Source organism: Labrus mixtus, chromosome 19 (genome assembly GCF_963584025.1).
Source record: "Labrus mixtus chromosome 19, fLabMix1.1, whole genome shotgun sequence".
Classification (NCBI taxonomy): domain Eukaryota; kingdom Metazoa; phylum Chordata; class Actinopteri; order Labriformes; family Labridae; genus Labrus; species Labrus mixtus.
Genome location: NC_083630.1, coordinates 11815898 through 11834133, shown reverse-complemented (window position 1 = coordinate 11834133; position 18236 = coordinate 11815898). Strand labels below are relative to the sequence as shown.

Sequence of the window (18236 nt, the reverse complement as noted above, 5' to 3'; positions counted from 1 at the left end):
CTGGGTGGTTGGTCCCAGGTGTACAAACTAAATAAAAAACTTCTTTATAGTTCACATTTGACCACATAAATATGGTCTGTATAAATTATTTCACAATTATCCCAGCCTATCTTACAAATTGCACCTGCATATTTGGTCTGCAGGATTATTCTTATCTTCCAATAAGAAAGATTTTCCTTCTCTTTGCATTGTTTAGCCTCTTTCTGTCCCGTACTATTGAAAAATAATATACTAAAACAATACGTTTTACCTTCCAGCAGAAGCCTAATTATGTGTCTGAATAAGTCGCTGCTAAACAGCTTCATAAACAAACTATCCCCACTAGCAGAAGAAAACTGTGTAGTCTCTGTAAGAACCTCCCTTATCTCATCTCTAACTCTGTCCATTTTAGCGTGTGCACATCTGCAGGTCTCTCCCTGATATATTTGCCATTAAGAGGGACAAAGCATTTCATTACTCTTGAGCTCCCACTGTGTCTTTGGAGCCAGAAGAGTGGCTTAAGAGAGAGATGTTAATAACACAATCAAAGCAGGGGGCTTGTGTTTGGGTGTGCTAGTCTGTGTTTTCATGTCTGTATATTCTGGTAATTCTGATTTAATCGCAGGCTCAAGCCCAATTAGCCTGGAGGCTAACTCCATATTAATCCCTTCCCCTGGGGCATAATGGCCTATTAATGCTGCAGTGGTCAGAATAAACAAGTGCGTCTAAGGATAGAGAAAGAGGGAGGCAGGGAAAGACAAATGGTGGGAACGGAGGAAAATAAATGGAAATGTGTTTACAGAGGACTGCCGTGTGGAAAAATAATTTTATTGGAAGATTTCAGCTTGATGTTCAGCAGCTGAAAAAAAGCTGAAAAACTTGAAAAGATATTTTTTAATATACTTTTAAAAGCTATCATAAACATAACTGTATTATTTCTGTGAGATACGCTGACTACTGACTTATCTCTCTTTTTTTTTAATAATGTTTTTTTGGGGCTTTTTGTGCCTTTAATGGAGAGATAGGACAGTGGATAGAGTATGAAATCAGGGAAAGAGAATCGGGAATGACATGCAGGAAAGGAGCCACAGGCTGGATTTGAACCTGGGCCGCCCGCTTGGAGGACTACAGCCTCCATACATGGGGCGCGCACACTAACCACTGCACCAACAGCGACCCTGACTAATCTCTTTTAACTGCATGTTAGTGTTGTCAGGATAGGACTGATGCTGTGAAAATGTTGAAAGAAGATCTAATTCAGACCAGAGAAATCAGAGTTTTAGAATATGGCTTGTATAATGTATAATAATAATAATAATAATAATGTATTCCTGGCAAGAAATGCACCCTCTGCACTCAGGTTTTAAAAGTCAGGACGGCATTGTCTAATTATTTGCATAAACTTGAAGGTGCATATTAAGCAAAATTCACTGCATAAACACTACATGTGTTCCTAGCTCGTCTACAAACCCACCAATTTTTGAGAAAGTCCATCCACTCCGTCTTTTGCCTGCTCCACTTTTCAGAAAGCGTGCGCTCAAACAGGCCCTTTGGAGATTTTCTCTACCATGTGTGTTTTTGGGAGGTCATCTGTTAGCAAACTCACCTGACGATAAGTCGACCTGGTTGTTGCTCGCCCCCTTCGTCACGTTGATATGAACCATCACCCTGCTCTCCTCCAGGGAGATCTCCAGTGTGCCATCATCGAGGTTACTGAAAAGAAGGAGTCCATCGGGGTTCCAGGTCCGAAACTGGAAGCTGACAGATATCGCGTTGTGATTGGCTCGTCCCGGCAGCTGCAGGAAGCTGGTGGCGTTAAAAAAGACAGAGAAGCTGTGGGTCTCCACGCAGGAGAAGGACAGGTTACGCTGTAAGGACACAGATAAGAGAAGAGAGCAGAATAAAAAGACAAGATTAATTTGTATTTAAAGGGAAACGTGAAAGTCAAGTCTACTCTCTTGACTGTGGGCTTCTATGTGAAGTTGTTTGAATGAATCTTTTGAAAGGGACTTTGTTTTCTTTCGAGTCCCACCGATCCTCAACCGATGCTGCAGGTACACCTTACAAAAAACCTCTCTTTTTGTCTTAGTCTTTTAAATCAGGGATGAACAACAACTTCGGGCTGATGTTTCAGCGCTCCAGGCAAACAAACCCTCTTGTTGAATTCAGGAACTAATTACCATTAAGCTTCTCCAACCTCGTGCTGATTATCGAATCATTAGCAAACACCGTACATTGAGCCACCTCCCGATCAATACATGCTTTCTGATTGCCTGACCCTTTATGTGTTTATATCTGAAAGCAAGTTTTTCTAGGAATTGATAGCTGTGTGCGTCATAAAAGGGAATATGAGGTGAGGCTTTCATTAACTTAATTAGCGTCTTTGTTTTTTCAATCGGTTCACAAGAGATCGAAGGTGATATCCTTTGTGTTCACTGTTCAGGAAGAACTGGGAGATATGAAAGCCTGGCTCACACTGCACGATAATCGGGCCGATATGAGCTCCGATTCTTCCTACCCGACAATCGCAGGGTCGCTCCCGAATCGAGGCTGCTCTGAACCGATTATCTGCTCAGATTATCTTGTAGTGCGAGTTGTACAAAGATCCAATCTTAACGTCCCCGATCTGCCCGGCGATCGTCGGGGACGCCCCGATTATTTCAAACATGTTTGATATTTCGAATTTTAAATCTTGACGATTACGTCATGAAGAGGTTCGGGCAGAAGTTGTGTGTGACTACAATGTAATCGGGAGAGACGTAGGAGGACAATAGTCATGGCGACCAGCGGCAGGACGCAATCAGGCGTTTTTTCTTTTTGGAGTTTTCGGTACAGATCATCAGTGCAGCACTTTTCCGAAACTTGTATCCATATAGCTACAATTGTATCAACTTTCCTCTATCCTACAACAACTTCCACTTGCTTCTCTTTCACCAAACGCCGTCCGTTGGAGTTTTCAAATGCAACTTTCTTTACATTTGTCAACGCTCCGTCCCAATTTGATTCGTACAGTGTGAGCTCGCGACAATCGCGTCGTACAGAGTGAGCACATAAATCTCAAGGTCTGGTCGGGCGTCATAAATGATTCAGTCGTCCAGTGTGAGCTGACATGCCACCCCGACTTTTATACAATCGGGGAAAAATCGCACAGTGTGAACCAGGCTTAACAGTGTATCATCAGCTGTTTTGACCTGAATACAAACTGTCCTACAGTCTTTTGTGGTGACAACTGGGTCTTTGATGGGTCGTCTATGATATCAAACACATATCATAGATGGCCACTGATGGGTCATATGAATCTGACACTTTTGGGACACAGAATAAATTACACTCACAGGTAGTTGATAATAAGAGGTATGTTCAGTAACCAGCTGACTCATTGAGCATGTGGTTTCATGTCTTTAGGTTAACCTATTTGCATGTCAGTTGTCTTATTTTTATAATTTCATGTCTATCTTAATGCAAGTGTGTGTGTGTGTGTGTGTGTGTGTGTGTGTGTGTGTGTGTGTGTGTGTGTGTGTGTGTGTGTGTGTGTGTGTATAGTCTTACAAAGCTGGAGGTGTCGAGTTTCTTTCTGCGGGCCAGGTCTGTGATGTTGTCTCCGTTGTAGTTGATGCTCTCCATGCAACCTTTAAAGTTCTTCCTTCCTCCTCCTAATGGCTTCCCACTGTATGGCATCCCTCCAAAACTCAACTGGATAAAAACAGAAGGAAAACACTTAAAAACAGATGGATAAAGCAAAAAAAAAGAAGCGATTTTCATGTCACTTCATTGCTCAAAAATTGCAAACGGATCCAATAGAGTTTACAACAACAAAGTATGATTGTGGCATTGTTGAAACAGAAACAGATGAGCTTTATTGGCTAGGTGAATTAACATTTAAGTATTTTGACTCCATTGCTCTCAGTGAACATATGCTGAACACACAAAAACAAGCCCAGTACAGTCAACTTGAACATTAAGAACGTTCAACTACTAATACAAAAAAAATAATCAAATGGACTTCAATGAAATACTGTGATCGAATGTATCAAATTCACCCAAAAAAATGTGGTGATAGGTCGAACTGTGAGATCTGTGAGGACATATGTAATGCGAGTTCTGGGAGTCAGCATTAAAGAAAGAAGGCCGTGGAGAACTGAGGCGAGGAGAGGGAGGTTAATAAAGAAGCATCTGGTGGGAAGTGCTGAAGGACATGCAACTGATAGAAATGCTTTATGTTTCATAGTTCTTCTACAGCTGTACTTTCTTTTTTTTTTTCCAGACACAGCTCTTAGAGACACCAGTCGATGTGTGTCTGTCTATCTCTATGTGTGTATGTGTGTCTGTGTCTGTCAGAGGTGACGCTCCAGTAGTCTTCATAATTACTGCCAAGGGTAGACACAATTGCATCTGGATATTTGGTCTGCAGGATTAAATGGGAGCAGGAAACAAAAGGCACACACACACAAAAACACACCATCATGCACAAGATGGTTTGTGCAGACGAGATGTAGTACATGGGTACACCATGAGTAAAAGCTGGTCACAATTCGCCTATTTTTAGCTGGAGTCATTCAGGCGGTAACACCAGGGGGATCCATTCAGAGTTCCCCTCTCTCTCTCTCGTTGTATAGATTTCCCCGAAGATCCCTTAATTCAACAGCTTCACTTTAATTGGACTGTGGTTTGTCCTGCCCCATGTCTCAGTATCCTACTTAACACTGGAACAGATCAACCATATTAGCATGTCTGCCAAAGGTCACACCCTCAAACGAATCAATACAAACACACAAACACGTACAGTACAGTACACACACCGGTACACAGCTTCACACATGCTCTGTAAATCACAAGGGCCTTTATGCTTTGCTGTGTGTTGTTATGTATGTGTGAATGGGATTAGTTAATACTTTACACATGGGTAGGTGAATGGGTAGGTGAATGGGTAGGTGCGATATATAAGCGCTTTGAGTAGTCAGCAGAGAAAAGTGTGATACAAGCTCAAGTCCATTTACCATTTTACTTTTTGCATTAATTACACTAATTACTGGAGTTTTATGGAAAAGGATTACAGCTCAGTGTAAAAACCAACATCTGATTTCCTGAGTGAACTCAATGCACTGTACAGACAGAGAAAGGCTTCCACCAGTGATAAAGTTTTTTTTTTAAATGTAACAGAAAAATCTCCGAAAGACCAGAAGATTAGGTAACATGGTCGAAACAGCCTAATGAAGGAGGACTATTTATAAGTAAGGATGAGAGTTTGTATTTTTAATCCTCAGACTACCCTGTTGAGACTTCCAGCAATTTAGGTGAGTTAAGATTTTATCTGAGAACTTTTCACAATATCACATTCAATACTTTAGGGAGATAATCAGGACAGCCCAAGGCTCCTCAAGCAGAAGTATTACTCTTGATCCTAGAGGACTGAAGTTCATATCCATCAATAAGCTCCAAAACACAAATACATAACTCAAACTTCAGTGAAACAAAGCCTGCAAGTCTGTTCAAGCAGGCAACACTTAATATTCATAACCACCTCTTTAGAGCATACACCCAACAACCTTTTTATTATTCTGTAAAGCAGCCATGCCCCCCCCCCCCCCCCGCACTGCACCGAAAATGACAAAATTTCCATATCATCAGTGACCCCAAGTGAATCCACAGTTCACATCTTTACACTGGTTACACATTTTTGTCACTAATGTGTGCTTAGCTGCAAAAATTAAAAAACTCAATAGAACATTGAATTTCAACTTCTTCATGTACACTGACAGACCTTTTACACTTGCCTGGCACTATGCGCCTCCCTTTGGCATATAATAGGAACAACACTTTTTTTCTCTCATGAACTTGTTTGTGTGTTAGAAAATTGAGCAGAATAAGTTTGTTTTTTTCAACAAAACTGTACACAAAAGGTTTTTAAGTAAATAGGACATTATCATTCTTTTAACTTGGTTTTTAACCTCTGCAAAACTGACACATTCCGAAAATAGATCACCGTGTTTCATGAACTATAACTCAAATAGATTAAATAGAAGTAGAGTAGACAAATAGAAGACTAAAACATAAACAAGCCTATTACAAATTACCTTTATTGCACTGTAGTAGTACTCTTTTGCACATGTGAACCAGTGGTATTTGTGTAAATGTGCAGAAAATTGAAAGGTTCAAACAAGTTCTGTTAGCTAAAACCACCAAAACTTTATGTTTTCACCATTGTTTAGTAAGAACAGGTGGAAATGCTAATGCAATTTCTTGCCTAAACCAAAGCCCCAAAGCTGCATTGTGCTAATCTGCATCAACAGCCTTTGCCTAGATTCCATTTTTCTAAACAAAATCTAGTTTGTTACGTTTAACACATAAGGATGAAAAATGTATATTTCCCTTCAAACTAACCCCAGGCTGCTTACACACTAACAAGCATTACTCAGGAAAAACACAAAAAATAAGTCAGCTTATTTTTTCGTTATTCACTTTATCCATCATGGTCTTCCAGCTTCTTTTCTACATATCCCCAGAGACTGACTATCAAAGTACAGCTGTTGAATCATTTGATACCAGAAGGTTTTTGTAGAAACATGATGTCTTACCAACTTACAAGTCTCACAAAGGGGTAGCACATATTGCCCAGGTGTAGGTGACCTTACTTGTCTGTGCTGCTGCAACGCCCGAATTTCCCCTCTGGGGATCAATAAAGTATTATCTTATCCTATATGTGACATAATTCTCTGTTAGTACCTGGTTGTGTGTTTGGACATTCATTCATTAAATGTGTTCTTGGTTTTGGACTTCAAATGGGAAAAATGTTACGTGTATATTCAGTATCATTTATTTCTAACCTCATAGTCCAAATCGAGGTGGTCAAACTCTCCGTTGGTCCTGAAGTGCTGAGTGTGTCTGTCTAAGGTGAAGTTGACGTTACGACGGTATCGTTCAAGAACCACTGAGTGCCAGTGATTGTCGTCCAGGAGGCTGCCAGTGGTCACAGAGGTATGACCCAGGATAGAGCCGTACTGATTACTGCCTGGAATAGACAGAGCATTACAAAAGAAGTTAAATAACACAACATTTTTGTCGCTTGATTTTTAAAGGCCAGAAATCATTTCAATATTTTGGGTAAATATTTGTTACTAATATTTTAATATTATATTAAAATTACAAAAAAAAAAAAAAAATCTGAAAGAAGTTCAGGGTTATTTTCAAGCCTATATATTGATGCTATTCTTTGCTTTCTCCTTTGAAAGCTGCATGCATTTGGCCCAGTAGCCTACCTGTAAAATAAAGGACTGGAGAAGCAACTGGGAAAGTTCAGCCAAAGACAAATGACCTCATATTGCATATTAAATATTTAAACACTGTCTGAGTGTACTTGTATTGTATGTCTTTCATATAGTTTTAAAAACACATTTCCTTAATGTTTGCCTAGTATCAGAAGGTTTCACTAAATGACTGAAACCAAAACAGCTACATTGAAAACTCTGTGGCAGAACGGTCGTCATGAAGACAAACTTTGCATTTCTTTTCTTTACTCAGATAACCTCTTTTTTTTTTTTTTTTTTAAAGGTTTTATTTTTGGGCTTTTATGCCTATATTGTAGAGATGGGACAGTGGATATAGTGAGAAAAAGGGGAGAGAGAGAGAGAGAGAGAGAGAGAGAGAGAGAGAAAGAGGGGAATAACATGAAGGAAAGGAGCTACAGGTCGGATTCGGATCCGGACCTCCCTCTACGATGACTATAGCCTCCGTACATTGGGCACGCACACTAACCACTGCTTTGCATTTCTTTAGTAAAGGAATGGCATGCTTGTGTTACTCACCCAGGTTTATCTGTATCTGTAGTTTGGCCTTGCAAAGTTCGAGTGTTATATAATCTCCCTGTTGGCCCTCCCCGTGAAGAATCACACCCTCGCTCTCTGACGTCTTAAACCTCAACGCAATCACATCTTTAATGATCTTCATCTTTTTCACCTGGAACATGAGAAAAAAAGGAACACACAGATGTGGTTGTTCAACACATTTTCAAAAATGAAAAATGTTAACAAAGTTATGGATTTTCATAGCTTTACTCCTCATTAAAAAACAACAGCAACCAAAATACCAGCACTTACCCATCAAATATGTTTCCCACATATCACAGTGCTATTTGCAGTGTATCACTTTTCTGAAACAATATGACTTCATAGGAGAAAATAGCATTTAATAAAGTTTTTATATACTGTACCTTGAAACGGTATGAGATGACACCTTGTCCATCAAAGTTGATCACGCCAGCCCCTACAAGGGAAACAGATAAGAAGAGAAAAAAAAAAACATAATACAAAAGACAGGAAGACAGAGAGAGAAGGAAAAGGAGCAAGGGATAAATGATTAGTGATGTCAACTGTGACTGCAGATAAGGAGAGGAAAATAACAACAACCTCATCTTACACTGAAAAAGAGCATACGAAACACATTCATTTATATAGCACATTGCAGCAACAAGGCAATTCAAATTGCTTAACACAAGACATCATCAAAAGCATCCAGAAAAAGAGAATAAGAAACATTAAAGGAAGACTCTGCGACCGGTCTGGGTCGCTGCTCGTGCGTACTACCGGCCGGCTCACAGAGCAGTTATTTAGCGTTAATCTAGCATTTATTACTTTTTTCTACCGTTTATTTTTTCTATATGTAGATTATAACATGAATCAATCACCAGAGGAGGTCACATCCAGCGCTCCTATGTCATGACTCACTTAAGATATAATTGATTTTCTGTTGATCCTGTGTTAATCAAAAGTGAAATGAGCATGTCAATTCCACAGCATGCTGGATCAGGACCCTTTATAGGCTCCTGCTCTGGCACGGACACATAAACACAGCGTCTTGTTATTGCACAATCCCAGATGACTCATAATATGGTGTTGCATTTAATTATAATAAATTTCCAAAAGCCCAAATTATCATCTAAAACATATTTGGCGATTAAGATGAGAACACAACATCTATATTTATCTGCCTCCCTCTCCTCGTCATTACTTGTCTTTGTTCTTTCTTTCATCCGCTCTTTGTCGTTGCACAACACTTTACTTCTTTTCTCTTTCATCACTGGATCAGGAGGCAGGGAAACATCTAGAAGAAGTCGACTCTAACAGAACTTGGGATTTGAGGTGTGAAGAAGAACAGACAAATGTCTGACTTCTCATTTTCTGAAAGGAGCAGTGACAGTGCAATCATGAGAGAGCACTGCAGGCCTCATAGAACAGCTGACAACTCTGAAAAATGACTCCCCAAACAGGGGGGATCGAGTGTAAATGTGTGTAAGTGTCTCTGTCTGTCTGTGTAATCACTATAACCTGAGGTGTAAGCATGTGCTCTTCTAATGTTTATTGATTATGTGTCTCATCTGATTAGTATAAAGGGGTGGCGGACAAAGTTCATAGCTGTCATAAAAACAGAAACTCTTCCTCATTCTCTCAGTTACAGTTCTTTATCTTAGTCTCCGTTCAAATGTTTTTCTTTTAAATGTAGTCATTGGTTGTATATACAGATGGATGATGCATCTCTTGAGCAAAGTGAAGCCAAAATACCGCCCTGCAATGGGCGCTTTGGAGCCAGAGTCTGCAGGATTGTCCCAGCAGTATTGACATCTCGCCCCTTCAGCTAACCAAAACACACATCATTATGATAAAATGTTTAAGATCCTTCAGGTGAGTGTTATCCATAGCAGCACAGAGTCTTGTTTCGGTCTGATAAAAGACGATAAAATGATCACTGAAAGTTTGATGATTGTAGTGTTTCGTAGTGTTCGTACTCTTGACTTATCCTGTACTGAATGCTGTAAGAGCCTTAATTGTCAATCCTTTTTTTTTTTTTTTTACCCTTTTATAAGTATTATTTCATTTAATTGTATTATTACTAATCATATAACTAAACTTCTCAAAAATTGACACTTTGGCAGAAATCAGATGTTAGAGAAGAACTGATTTAATGTGTATGCATGCCCCAAGGACCAGGAGTCAAAGCTGCAACCAGGACTGTAGCCTGAGGCGCCTGAGAAATATATTGTTATAGATTGAATTAATGCTATTTTACTTCATAGCGCTGCACTCAGGAACCTTAAGTATGGGGCAGTTTCACCTGGACTCTTTAAGTCGATGAACAACACCCGTACCCTGTTGTATGCGTAGTTTCTGTATGTTTGCATATAGTTCACTACAGACCTTTCTCCCAGGTTTAACATATATATTGATCGTTATTGCTTTGTGCATTTGCGCATACACTCGCACATCTCTGTGTTTGCACCACCTCTTGTCTTAGTTATTATTACTGACTTGCTTTTCTTGTTACATGGTAAGCAAAAAAACCAAGATAAATATAATCAAAGAGGTGAAGAATGACTGGAATGCAACACATGCCCTTGTATTCACTCAGACACATACACACTCTCAGACGTATCCACACGAAGTGCAATCCCAATCTCCAGAATGAAGGATGTATGCGTGTCACTCATAATGTTAATTTATGCAGAGGCTTAATTGAAAATTGTTATCAAAATCAATTTGGCAGCCTTTAATAGGATGAGAGCGAAGAGGCTGTGGGAGAGTCACTTCCCTGGACGATACATTAATAAGAGAGAGACAGTGTGTGTGTGTGTGTGTGTGTGTGTGTGTGTGTGTGTGTGTCCATCACTCTCTTACTGTGTACTGCATATTCTGCAAGTTTTTTTGAGAGTTTTATGTGTCATGTTGGGCACGTTTAAGCTTGAATTAACCAAATACCCCTTATTTTCTCACCTTAAACAAAGATTTTGGCTGTTCATATAAATACTTTTTTTTTTTTACTAAAGCGCTGACCGCAGTGGTCACACAAAAGGCCTTTCAGATAGGACGCGGAGTGCACCGCGCTTGCCCTGGGTTATGGTGCAGAGCAGATGGGGAGCGTGCAAATCAACAGCGCAAGTTGCTATGGTGACCGAAATAAACAGTTGGGAAAGTAACCTTTCCTCTGCTGAGGAGGAGAAGACGAGCAGCAGCGAGGAAGAAGGTGTGTGTTCATGAGGTCCTTAGGGCACAGTAGGATTTAGGAGAGTTTAGGCTCGTCCAGGATGTGAAGCTCTATAACGACACACATTTCTGCCGCTTTTTTAAACACATCTGGAACTGTTGGACATTTTTTTTTTACAAACCAAAGATTTCTCTGCTGTCCCGTGAAGGCCCTTAAAATCAGGACTGCCTTCCACCTGATGCCTCTAGCACTGTACATCAATGCATTTTTTTATTCACTCTAACTGTTGTCAGAGAACATAATCCATGCAGCCTTTTTTACAAGCATGAGAAATTAGACAGAGTTGGCTTTAGACTGTGAGTATGTGTAAGCGTTTGTCAGTCTCCACTCACAGTAGGAGCAGCCGTACACTTCTATGCGCAGACCGATCCGTCCTTCCTCGCTCCAGTCCAGCGGGACGAGCCGTAGGAAGCGTGCCACAAATCCCTGCTGCAGCTCATGGCGGACTGAGCTCTCGGAGTTGGAGTTCCCAGAGAAGGCCTGTAAACACACACATACACACAAACACATTTAAATTAAATACATCCAAGCCGCAGGCCTGCAGTCTAACAAGCAGCTTTAGGAAAAGTGCATGTGTATTTGTTCCACTCATCACATCCTGCCCAAAGGTGCAGAGTCGCAAAACATACATAATAATTAGGACTCTATTTACAGTCTATGCTCTAAATATCTAATGTGCCTGCCATAAGACTCTCTGACTGCAGAGGGTTGGAAGAGGAAAGTGTGTCTTGTTTTCAGCTCAAAGTACATGTCAGACAGTCCCTGTTCACATCGCTTCATATTTAAGCTGATTTCAGACTCTCCAGAGATTCACTGAGGCTTGTGATGAGGTTTACAGTCCCTTGTCTTATTACCATTTTGTTCTACACATTTGTGCACTCTCTTAAATCCCAGCCTGGGAAAAATGGTCTGATGTCTGTTGATGTTTTTTTTTTTTTTACTTTACATGCAATTTGCATGAACAATAAAGTATTTCAGATACCGGATGGGATAAAATCACACCTAAGCACCACTTTCTCCTTCAGTACAGTGGAGAGACAGTTAAGTCACAAGTTACACAAAAACAGCTCACAGTCATCTTGTGAGGGAGATCACACTGTGTGGAGCTAATCATCTTGGTCAGTGTCAGGTGTGTGTGTGTGACTGATTGGCCCTGATTTGGTCCAGATGTATCAAGGTTATATGTATCATTGAGTTGCAACAGTTTGTGCTTGACTTGACTTTCCTCGGTGGGTTTACTTATGGGTTCTAGCAGCTCTACAAGTGCAGTTTGTTAGTGCTGGGGAATTTCTGACCCAGCCTTTTTGTTTCTTTGTAAATACAGGCCTGATGGGGTCTCCCCTTTGATCTAGTTTCTTGTCAGCTGCTCGGCAGCAGTGGTTTTGTTTCTAATCTTGTTTTTATTTAGAAAAGAGAGCCTTTTTGTTTTGCTTGTAACTTTTTGGTTTCTTGTCCCCTCCTATTTTATTGCTTCCAATTTTAAGATATCTTAAGATACCCAGGGTCAGCAATTGCATCCCGCTTTCCCAAACCCTTACACATCTGGCAAGAAAAAGGCTACATCAAATTGGTAGGTATTTGCAGTGGTGTAGTGGTGCATAAAGAAGTAGGTGGGTATACTCTCTTTTTTTTTTATGTGGCATGTCCAGCAGGGGATAATCTGCCTCTGTTATAAACAGTGATATCTATAAGACTCCTTCTGAATATTTAGTTAGTGCTAATGAGCCAGTTTAGACGGAGCAGTGAGAGTCACCCCTTATCCATCCTAGGAAAAAAATTGCAGAATACCACAAATATTGTCACTTCATCGGTGTGAATCAGAGGGGATTTAGAAGTTTTTATACCCTATGGAGACTGAAAAATAAGTGGGTATACTCAGTACACCTGCTTATACCCTGCACTATACACCACTTGGTATTTGAGTAGACCAAGCTAAATTTGGTCATTTGTCAGTGGCACCAGTTTATATTAATGTGGCCATTTCCAAAGCTTTCAGGAAAGGGACATATAATCAGGAGAATTTCTTCTTAAATTCCTCCATCACAGTTATTAGAACCAGTTACCAGTCCCCCCCCCCCCCCCCCCCCCCCCCCCCCAACACACACTGTTTTACCTTCAAGTCCTCTAAATCCTCCTTTCCCATCATCCTTTCCTTTTACTATTCAGTTTCCACACTGCCCGTGGTTCTAGCTCAGGATTTGAAGCACATAAAGGCACAAATGGATCAATTTGCATGCGCACACGAAAGCACATATGCAAGTATACACACAACCGCCCACACACCACCTTGCCATTTAAACCTTCCTGAAACGTTCAAATACTATATCACCCATAAGCTCATTTCATAGTTTGAAAAAAAATATTTCAAAAAATGTCTGAATTCTGTCTGCCTAGAGAGGATTTGGCAGACTGTAAGAACGGCTACTTATTTTTGTCCAATTCCCGTCCCATCCATTTGTAAAGCTATGAGAGAAAGAGGGAGAGAGATAGCGAGAGAAACTGTTTGCGTCTTCATGCCCTAACGGCCCAATCCCCCTGTGCCGATTTTCCAGCTTCTTTTTTGGGGATTTCGCTATTGTGTTCTTACTCCTATTTGCCACTTATCTGTGCTTGGCTGAATGAACAGCTCAATTCAAAGACCTTACTATGCAGAGTGTAGGGCAGAAAGAGGGATAGGGGAGTGAAAAAAGGAAGAAGAGGAGGATGAAGACAAAAAAAGGAAAACAATCTTATGGATGCTGAACACCTCTGAAAAGTCTGCCTAGTCAACCATTTAATTCCTTGTACTCCAAAGTCAAATCACTAACCAGCAAACCAATGAGTCATTGGGTATTTGTGTGTGTGTGTGTGTGTGTGCGCGTGTCACTTTGTGCAAGTTTGGCAATTCATTTTGCTATATGTGTGTGTACGTGTTGGGCAACTTAAGAGCTTAGACACACTTTGCGTTTTGATTAATCAAGAAGATAAATCATTTATGGTGAGAAAGGCCACAAAGTGAGGCAACTTTTTAGTTTTTACTCAGTGTTTGTGTGCATGCCTTTATAGATTGTTAAGCCTAGTTAAAGCCTCATATTAATATATATTTATTCAATGTAAAAAAGCTATTTTAGAAGTGAAGTGCAGTACTGCATTAAAAAAATGGTGCACTCGGGAATCTTTCTGAAATCCAACCGAAAAATATCTGTTTTGTATCTGTTTTGAAAGCTTCTGTGGGTAAATGCATAAATTTAAATAAATATTACACTACTGAACATGCTGTGTTTCTACAATTTTCTACAGTTTCTAAAATCCCAAAAGTATGGAGCTGAACATTTTTTAAGAGTGTACAAGATCAGTGGAGGAAAAGCAATGAAGGGAAAAGTAGGAAAACGGGAATAATGAAGGAAGCTGGGAGCTCTAGCCCGTCTCCTTGTTGTGCGTTTGGACCTCCAGGGCTGCAGTCATTCAAGAAAGATCAAGCCGATCCCTTTGCTACAGCTGCTCAGTGAACGGCCCTGGTGTCTGAACTGTCTCTCACACACACGCCAGCACACATCACTTGCTTTGCAAACACGCGTCACATGAAAGTTGGTTTGTTTGTATCCCATGAAACAATCCTGGCACAGCTGCAAATACAACAATTATCTACTTTTTCAGCAGCTCACCATCTTTCTGTCACGTCATTCACTAGCTGCATGTATTTCCTTATCTTTCATTTTTCTCTGGGTTTGTGTTTGTCTGTTTTGACAGCTGAAGACAGGCCTTTCCAGAAAACAGATCTCCAGATAATTACAAACAAGAAGTGGAAGCTTTTTTTCCCTGTTTTTGCAACTGGACCCTGTTTCAGACCAGCCCAGAGTCTGGCCTGTTGTGAATGTCTGCTTCTTTCAAAGAGAGGCAGGGGAAATCAGTCCAGCGTGGTCTGGTCTTTTGTTTTTATTGATAAGTTTACAGGACAAAACAGTCAGGCCGTGGAGAAATTTGTGTTTCGGGAGGTCTTGTTGTTTTTGTGTTTGCTCGAGCTTGAAAAAATAGAAAACTGTTGTAGTGATACATTATATCTGAATATGTTAAGAAGAAGAGTGAAACCTTGATTTTACAATGTGTAAATAACATCATTTTAAATAAGAGTGGAATTGAATACATTTTGTTTTTGCATGAATTATTGACTGGATATAAAGATGTACCAGCCTTCTAAATGTTTGTTACGTTTCCACTCACTGCTCCTCCTCCACTCTCCTAATCTCGTGTACACAGCTCCACGATATTGAAGCTGTCAATCATTATTTGAAACCTCCTTTCTCTAGCAATAGATCACTACTTAAAACTAAACTCCAAAAAATAAATTAATAGCTATAATAACAGTAACTATATTTGAACTGTACTTCAGCCGGTCACCAGGGGGCGATAAAGGATGATTTAACAGTTCACTTAGCAGACACTTTTATCTAAAGCGACGTACATCAGAGAGTAAGTACAACACAAGCAAGGATCTAGAAAAGAGGAAAAAATGTCAGTAACTGCAAATGATCAGTTTGAGTCCGATTGGACACCGAGGTGCTGACAGGCAAGAGGCAAAACTACAACATTAACGGCAGGTCTTGAGAGCTCTAATTAGTGTAGGAATCATCTTAAAATCGTCGTTATCAAACAAAACCATGGTCATTACCATCATCATCAACAATATCAAAACCATTGTCATCATCATCATCCTTAAGGCCGATGATTGTGATCTGGCTTCACTTTTGTGGTGCTGTCATGCCGTCTATCTTTTACAGTCTTTCGGTGTGAATCTGTCCTGTCGCCCTGACACTACAGATCGATAAAATGCAGCATTTGGTAACAGACCCTTCTGGACACAAAAGTAATGGCACAATGGGAGAGATTTTTTGACACTTCTTGCTAATCACTCGAACAGTGATCCTGTTTCAGGTGGGAGCTGAGTGGATTTCTGACCTCGGTTTGCACTTCAAGGCAGACTGAATAAAGAACTTAAGATTGATCATTTTCAAGTTTTTTGTGATATAGTTGTCTTTTTTTTCTTTGTTTGTACAGTTTTTCATAGATTGATCTTTCTGTTCCTGATTTGAAAGTATACGTTATAATCAATATGATGTTATTATCATCTAAATGAATCTGGTTATATTTGGTACGTAGCTTATTTAAAGTCTTCTGTTTCTTGAAAAAGAAAAAAAAAGCCAACAGCAGACCACCTCCGTGTAGTGGAGTGATCTCTGATGCGGATACAGGCACTCATAAAACTTTCATAGCAGTCACTGAGTTGTACCATAGGAGGCTTCAATGAGCCGAGAGGGAAGTGTCCTCTCTATCTGTTTTAAAGTCATTGTCCTCATTATTCACACTCAGCAGTTTTTAATTCCTATACAACCCTTATCTAGAGTGGAGTGAAGTGACATTAAAGAGGCTGACGTTTGAGTCCTGTGAAGTCAACGCAGTGGATCAAGAAACAGAGCGGAAAGTTTGAGAGGACTTTTTATCAATGTGGACGAAAAAAGCTGTAAAAAGTGATATACATGACTGCAAGCAGCATGTTCCTCCAAGACCTGATTAGTGAAATCAATTAACCTGAATGCAATATAACATAATTAATTAACTTTAGCAGGCAGCAGCAGCAGAAGTTAGTTTTCTTTTGCACTAAACTTACTTTCTTTTGTCAGCACCTTTAGATAAACGTGTCACCCAGATGACTAAATGTATGAAGCTCGTGTATGTATGTATGTATTTGAACTCACTCTCTAAAGGCAGTAAGTTTACTGGGAAAAATAAGTGATGAACCATGCTGATCCATGGTAAGACAAACATTTCCAAGCACAGCGGCTTAAAACATATTATATGCTGGTGTTAATCTCAAAGATCTTTTCGTTTTATGTCTTGTGTTTTCACTCCTCAATTCAAGTATTTCATTCTCGTGTTACAGCTGTTATGGGCAAAAATGTATTGTAGAATAAAACAAGCGTAGCACTGTATCTGGTCACTTAGAGTTAAGTCATCAGCGAGGGGTATTGGCAGGCTGTGATTGGTGGCAAAATGTTCCTGAATAAAACCTTCATGCATAAAACTGCAGGACAGGTGGGTCCTTCTCTCAAAGGATCTCTCTGTGAACCTCATCGAGTGGTGAATGAGATTGAGTTGAATGTGATTGAATGAGCTGGAAGGAGGTCTGATTGAGGCTCTGTGTGTGTGTGTGTGTGTGTGTGTGTGTGTGTGTGTGTTTGAGTGTGACCACTAAGTAGGCTTAAGCGCCCTACCATCCCCAACTGTGCTTTTGACTCATAGCACTGATAGTTCCAAAATTATCACCACCTACTGTATAAATTGGTGCACACACACTTCAAAAAAGGGTCCAAGCGTGTGAAGGTCCACACATTAAGCTCTAGCAGGAGCACAAGTGGGTGTGCATGCATGTGTGTGTATGCAAATTTTAGCTAAGGCGAGACACAGAAAAACAAACGGCTCGGGGGATGGGGTGGTTGGTGGGTGGGTGTGATTGATGGCATACAAAGCTTAAAGTTATTGGCTCTGTATTTGCAAAGCAATATTTTGAGTTCCAAAGGCCATAAATTAAAAAGCAATATATGTTGTACATCTAGGTAATACAGGGAAAAAAAGTCTGCTCCAGCTATAAGAACATCCAAGAGATGAATGTTTTTTGGAGTATTTGCAGAAATAATAGAGGCATTAAGTCAGGGTTAATGGCAGAGGAAAAACACTTGTAAATAGAAAATAATCTGCAAATGATTATGATGCAGTACAGAAAAAACTACGTAATTAACTCTCAACTGTTTGGATCCATATTTGTCATTGCAAATATTCCTTACAGTACTAAGAAGGAGAATAACTATGGAGCCATTTGGGGATGAATGCAGAGCCTAATACCTATAAACAAAAATCCACAGATGCAAAAAAAACAACAACAACACACTGTGCAAGTTGTAATTAGCTCTTTCGCTTCAGACTACAGAAAGTCAAAGTCGTCAGGGGGGCTGTGTGTGTCCTGCCCCTGCTGTGTGTCCACCGCAGCCTAAAAAGCTTTGCTGTGTCCCAAGTCAGGGGCTGCTCTCAGAGGGCGCATTTGAAGACAAGAGGTGGACACAGTTTGTTAAGAAGGTGACTTTAACCCTTGATCTGTTAACAAAGACGTTAGCTTTGATAGCAGTCAATCAGTTAATTAATAACTAGTTAACTTTCAAGTTGAAAACAAAAAACAAACAAAAAAACATCAGCTT

At 40.1% G+C, this 18236-nt stretch overlaps 1 protein-coding gene across 1 annotated transcript in view; it reads right to left on the bottom strand.

The window, feature by feature from the left end:
• LOC132994362 (contactin-associated protein-like 2) overlaps nt 1-18236 on the bottom strand; it is a 239995-nt gene that overhangs the window by 110124 nt on the left and 111635 nt on the right. The window contains exons 4-9 of the mRNA XM_061064673.1: nt 11343-11490; nt 8186-8238; nt 7782-7932; nt 6804-6988; nt 3529-3672; nt 1586-1847 (exon numbers count right to left, since the gene is read on the bottom strand). Of these exons, the coding sequence (XP_060920656.1) occupies nt 1586-1847; nt 3529-3672; nt 6804-6988; nt 7782-7932; nt 8186-8238; nt 11343-11490 (943 nt within the window). The remainder of the gene's footprint in view (nt 1-1585; nt 1848-3528; nt 3673-6803; nt 6989-7781; nt 7933-8185; nt 8239-11342; nt 11491-18236) is intronic.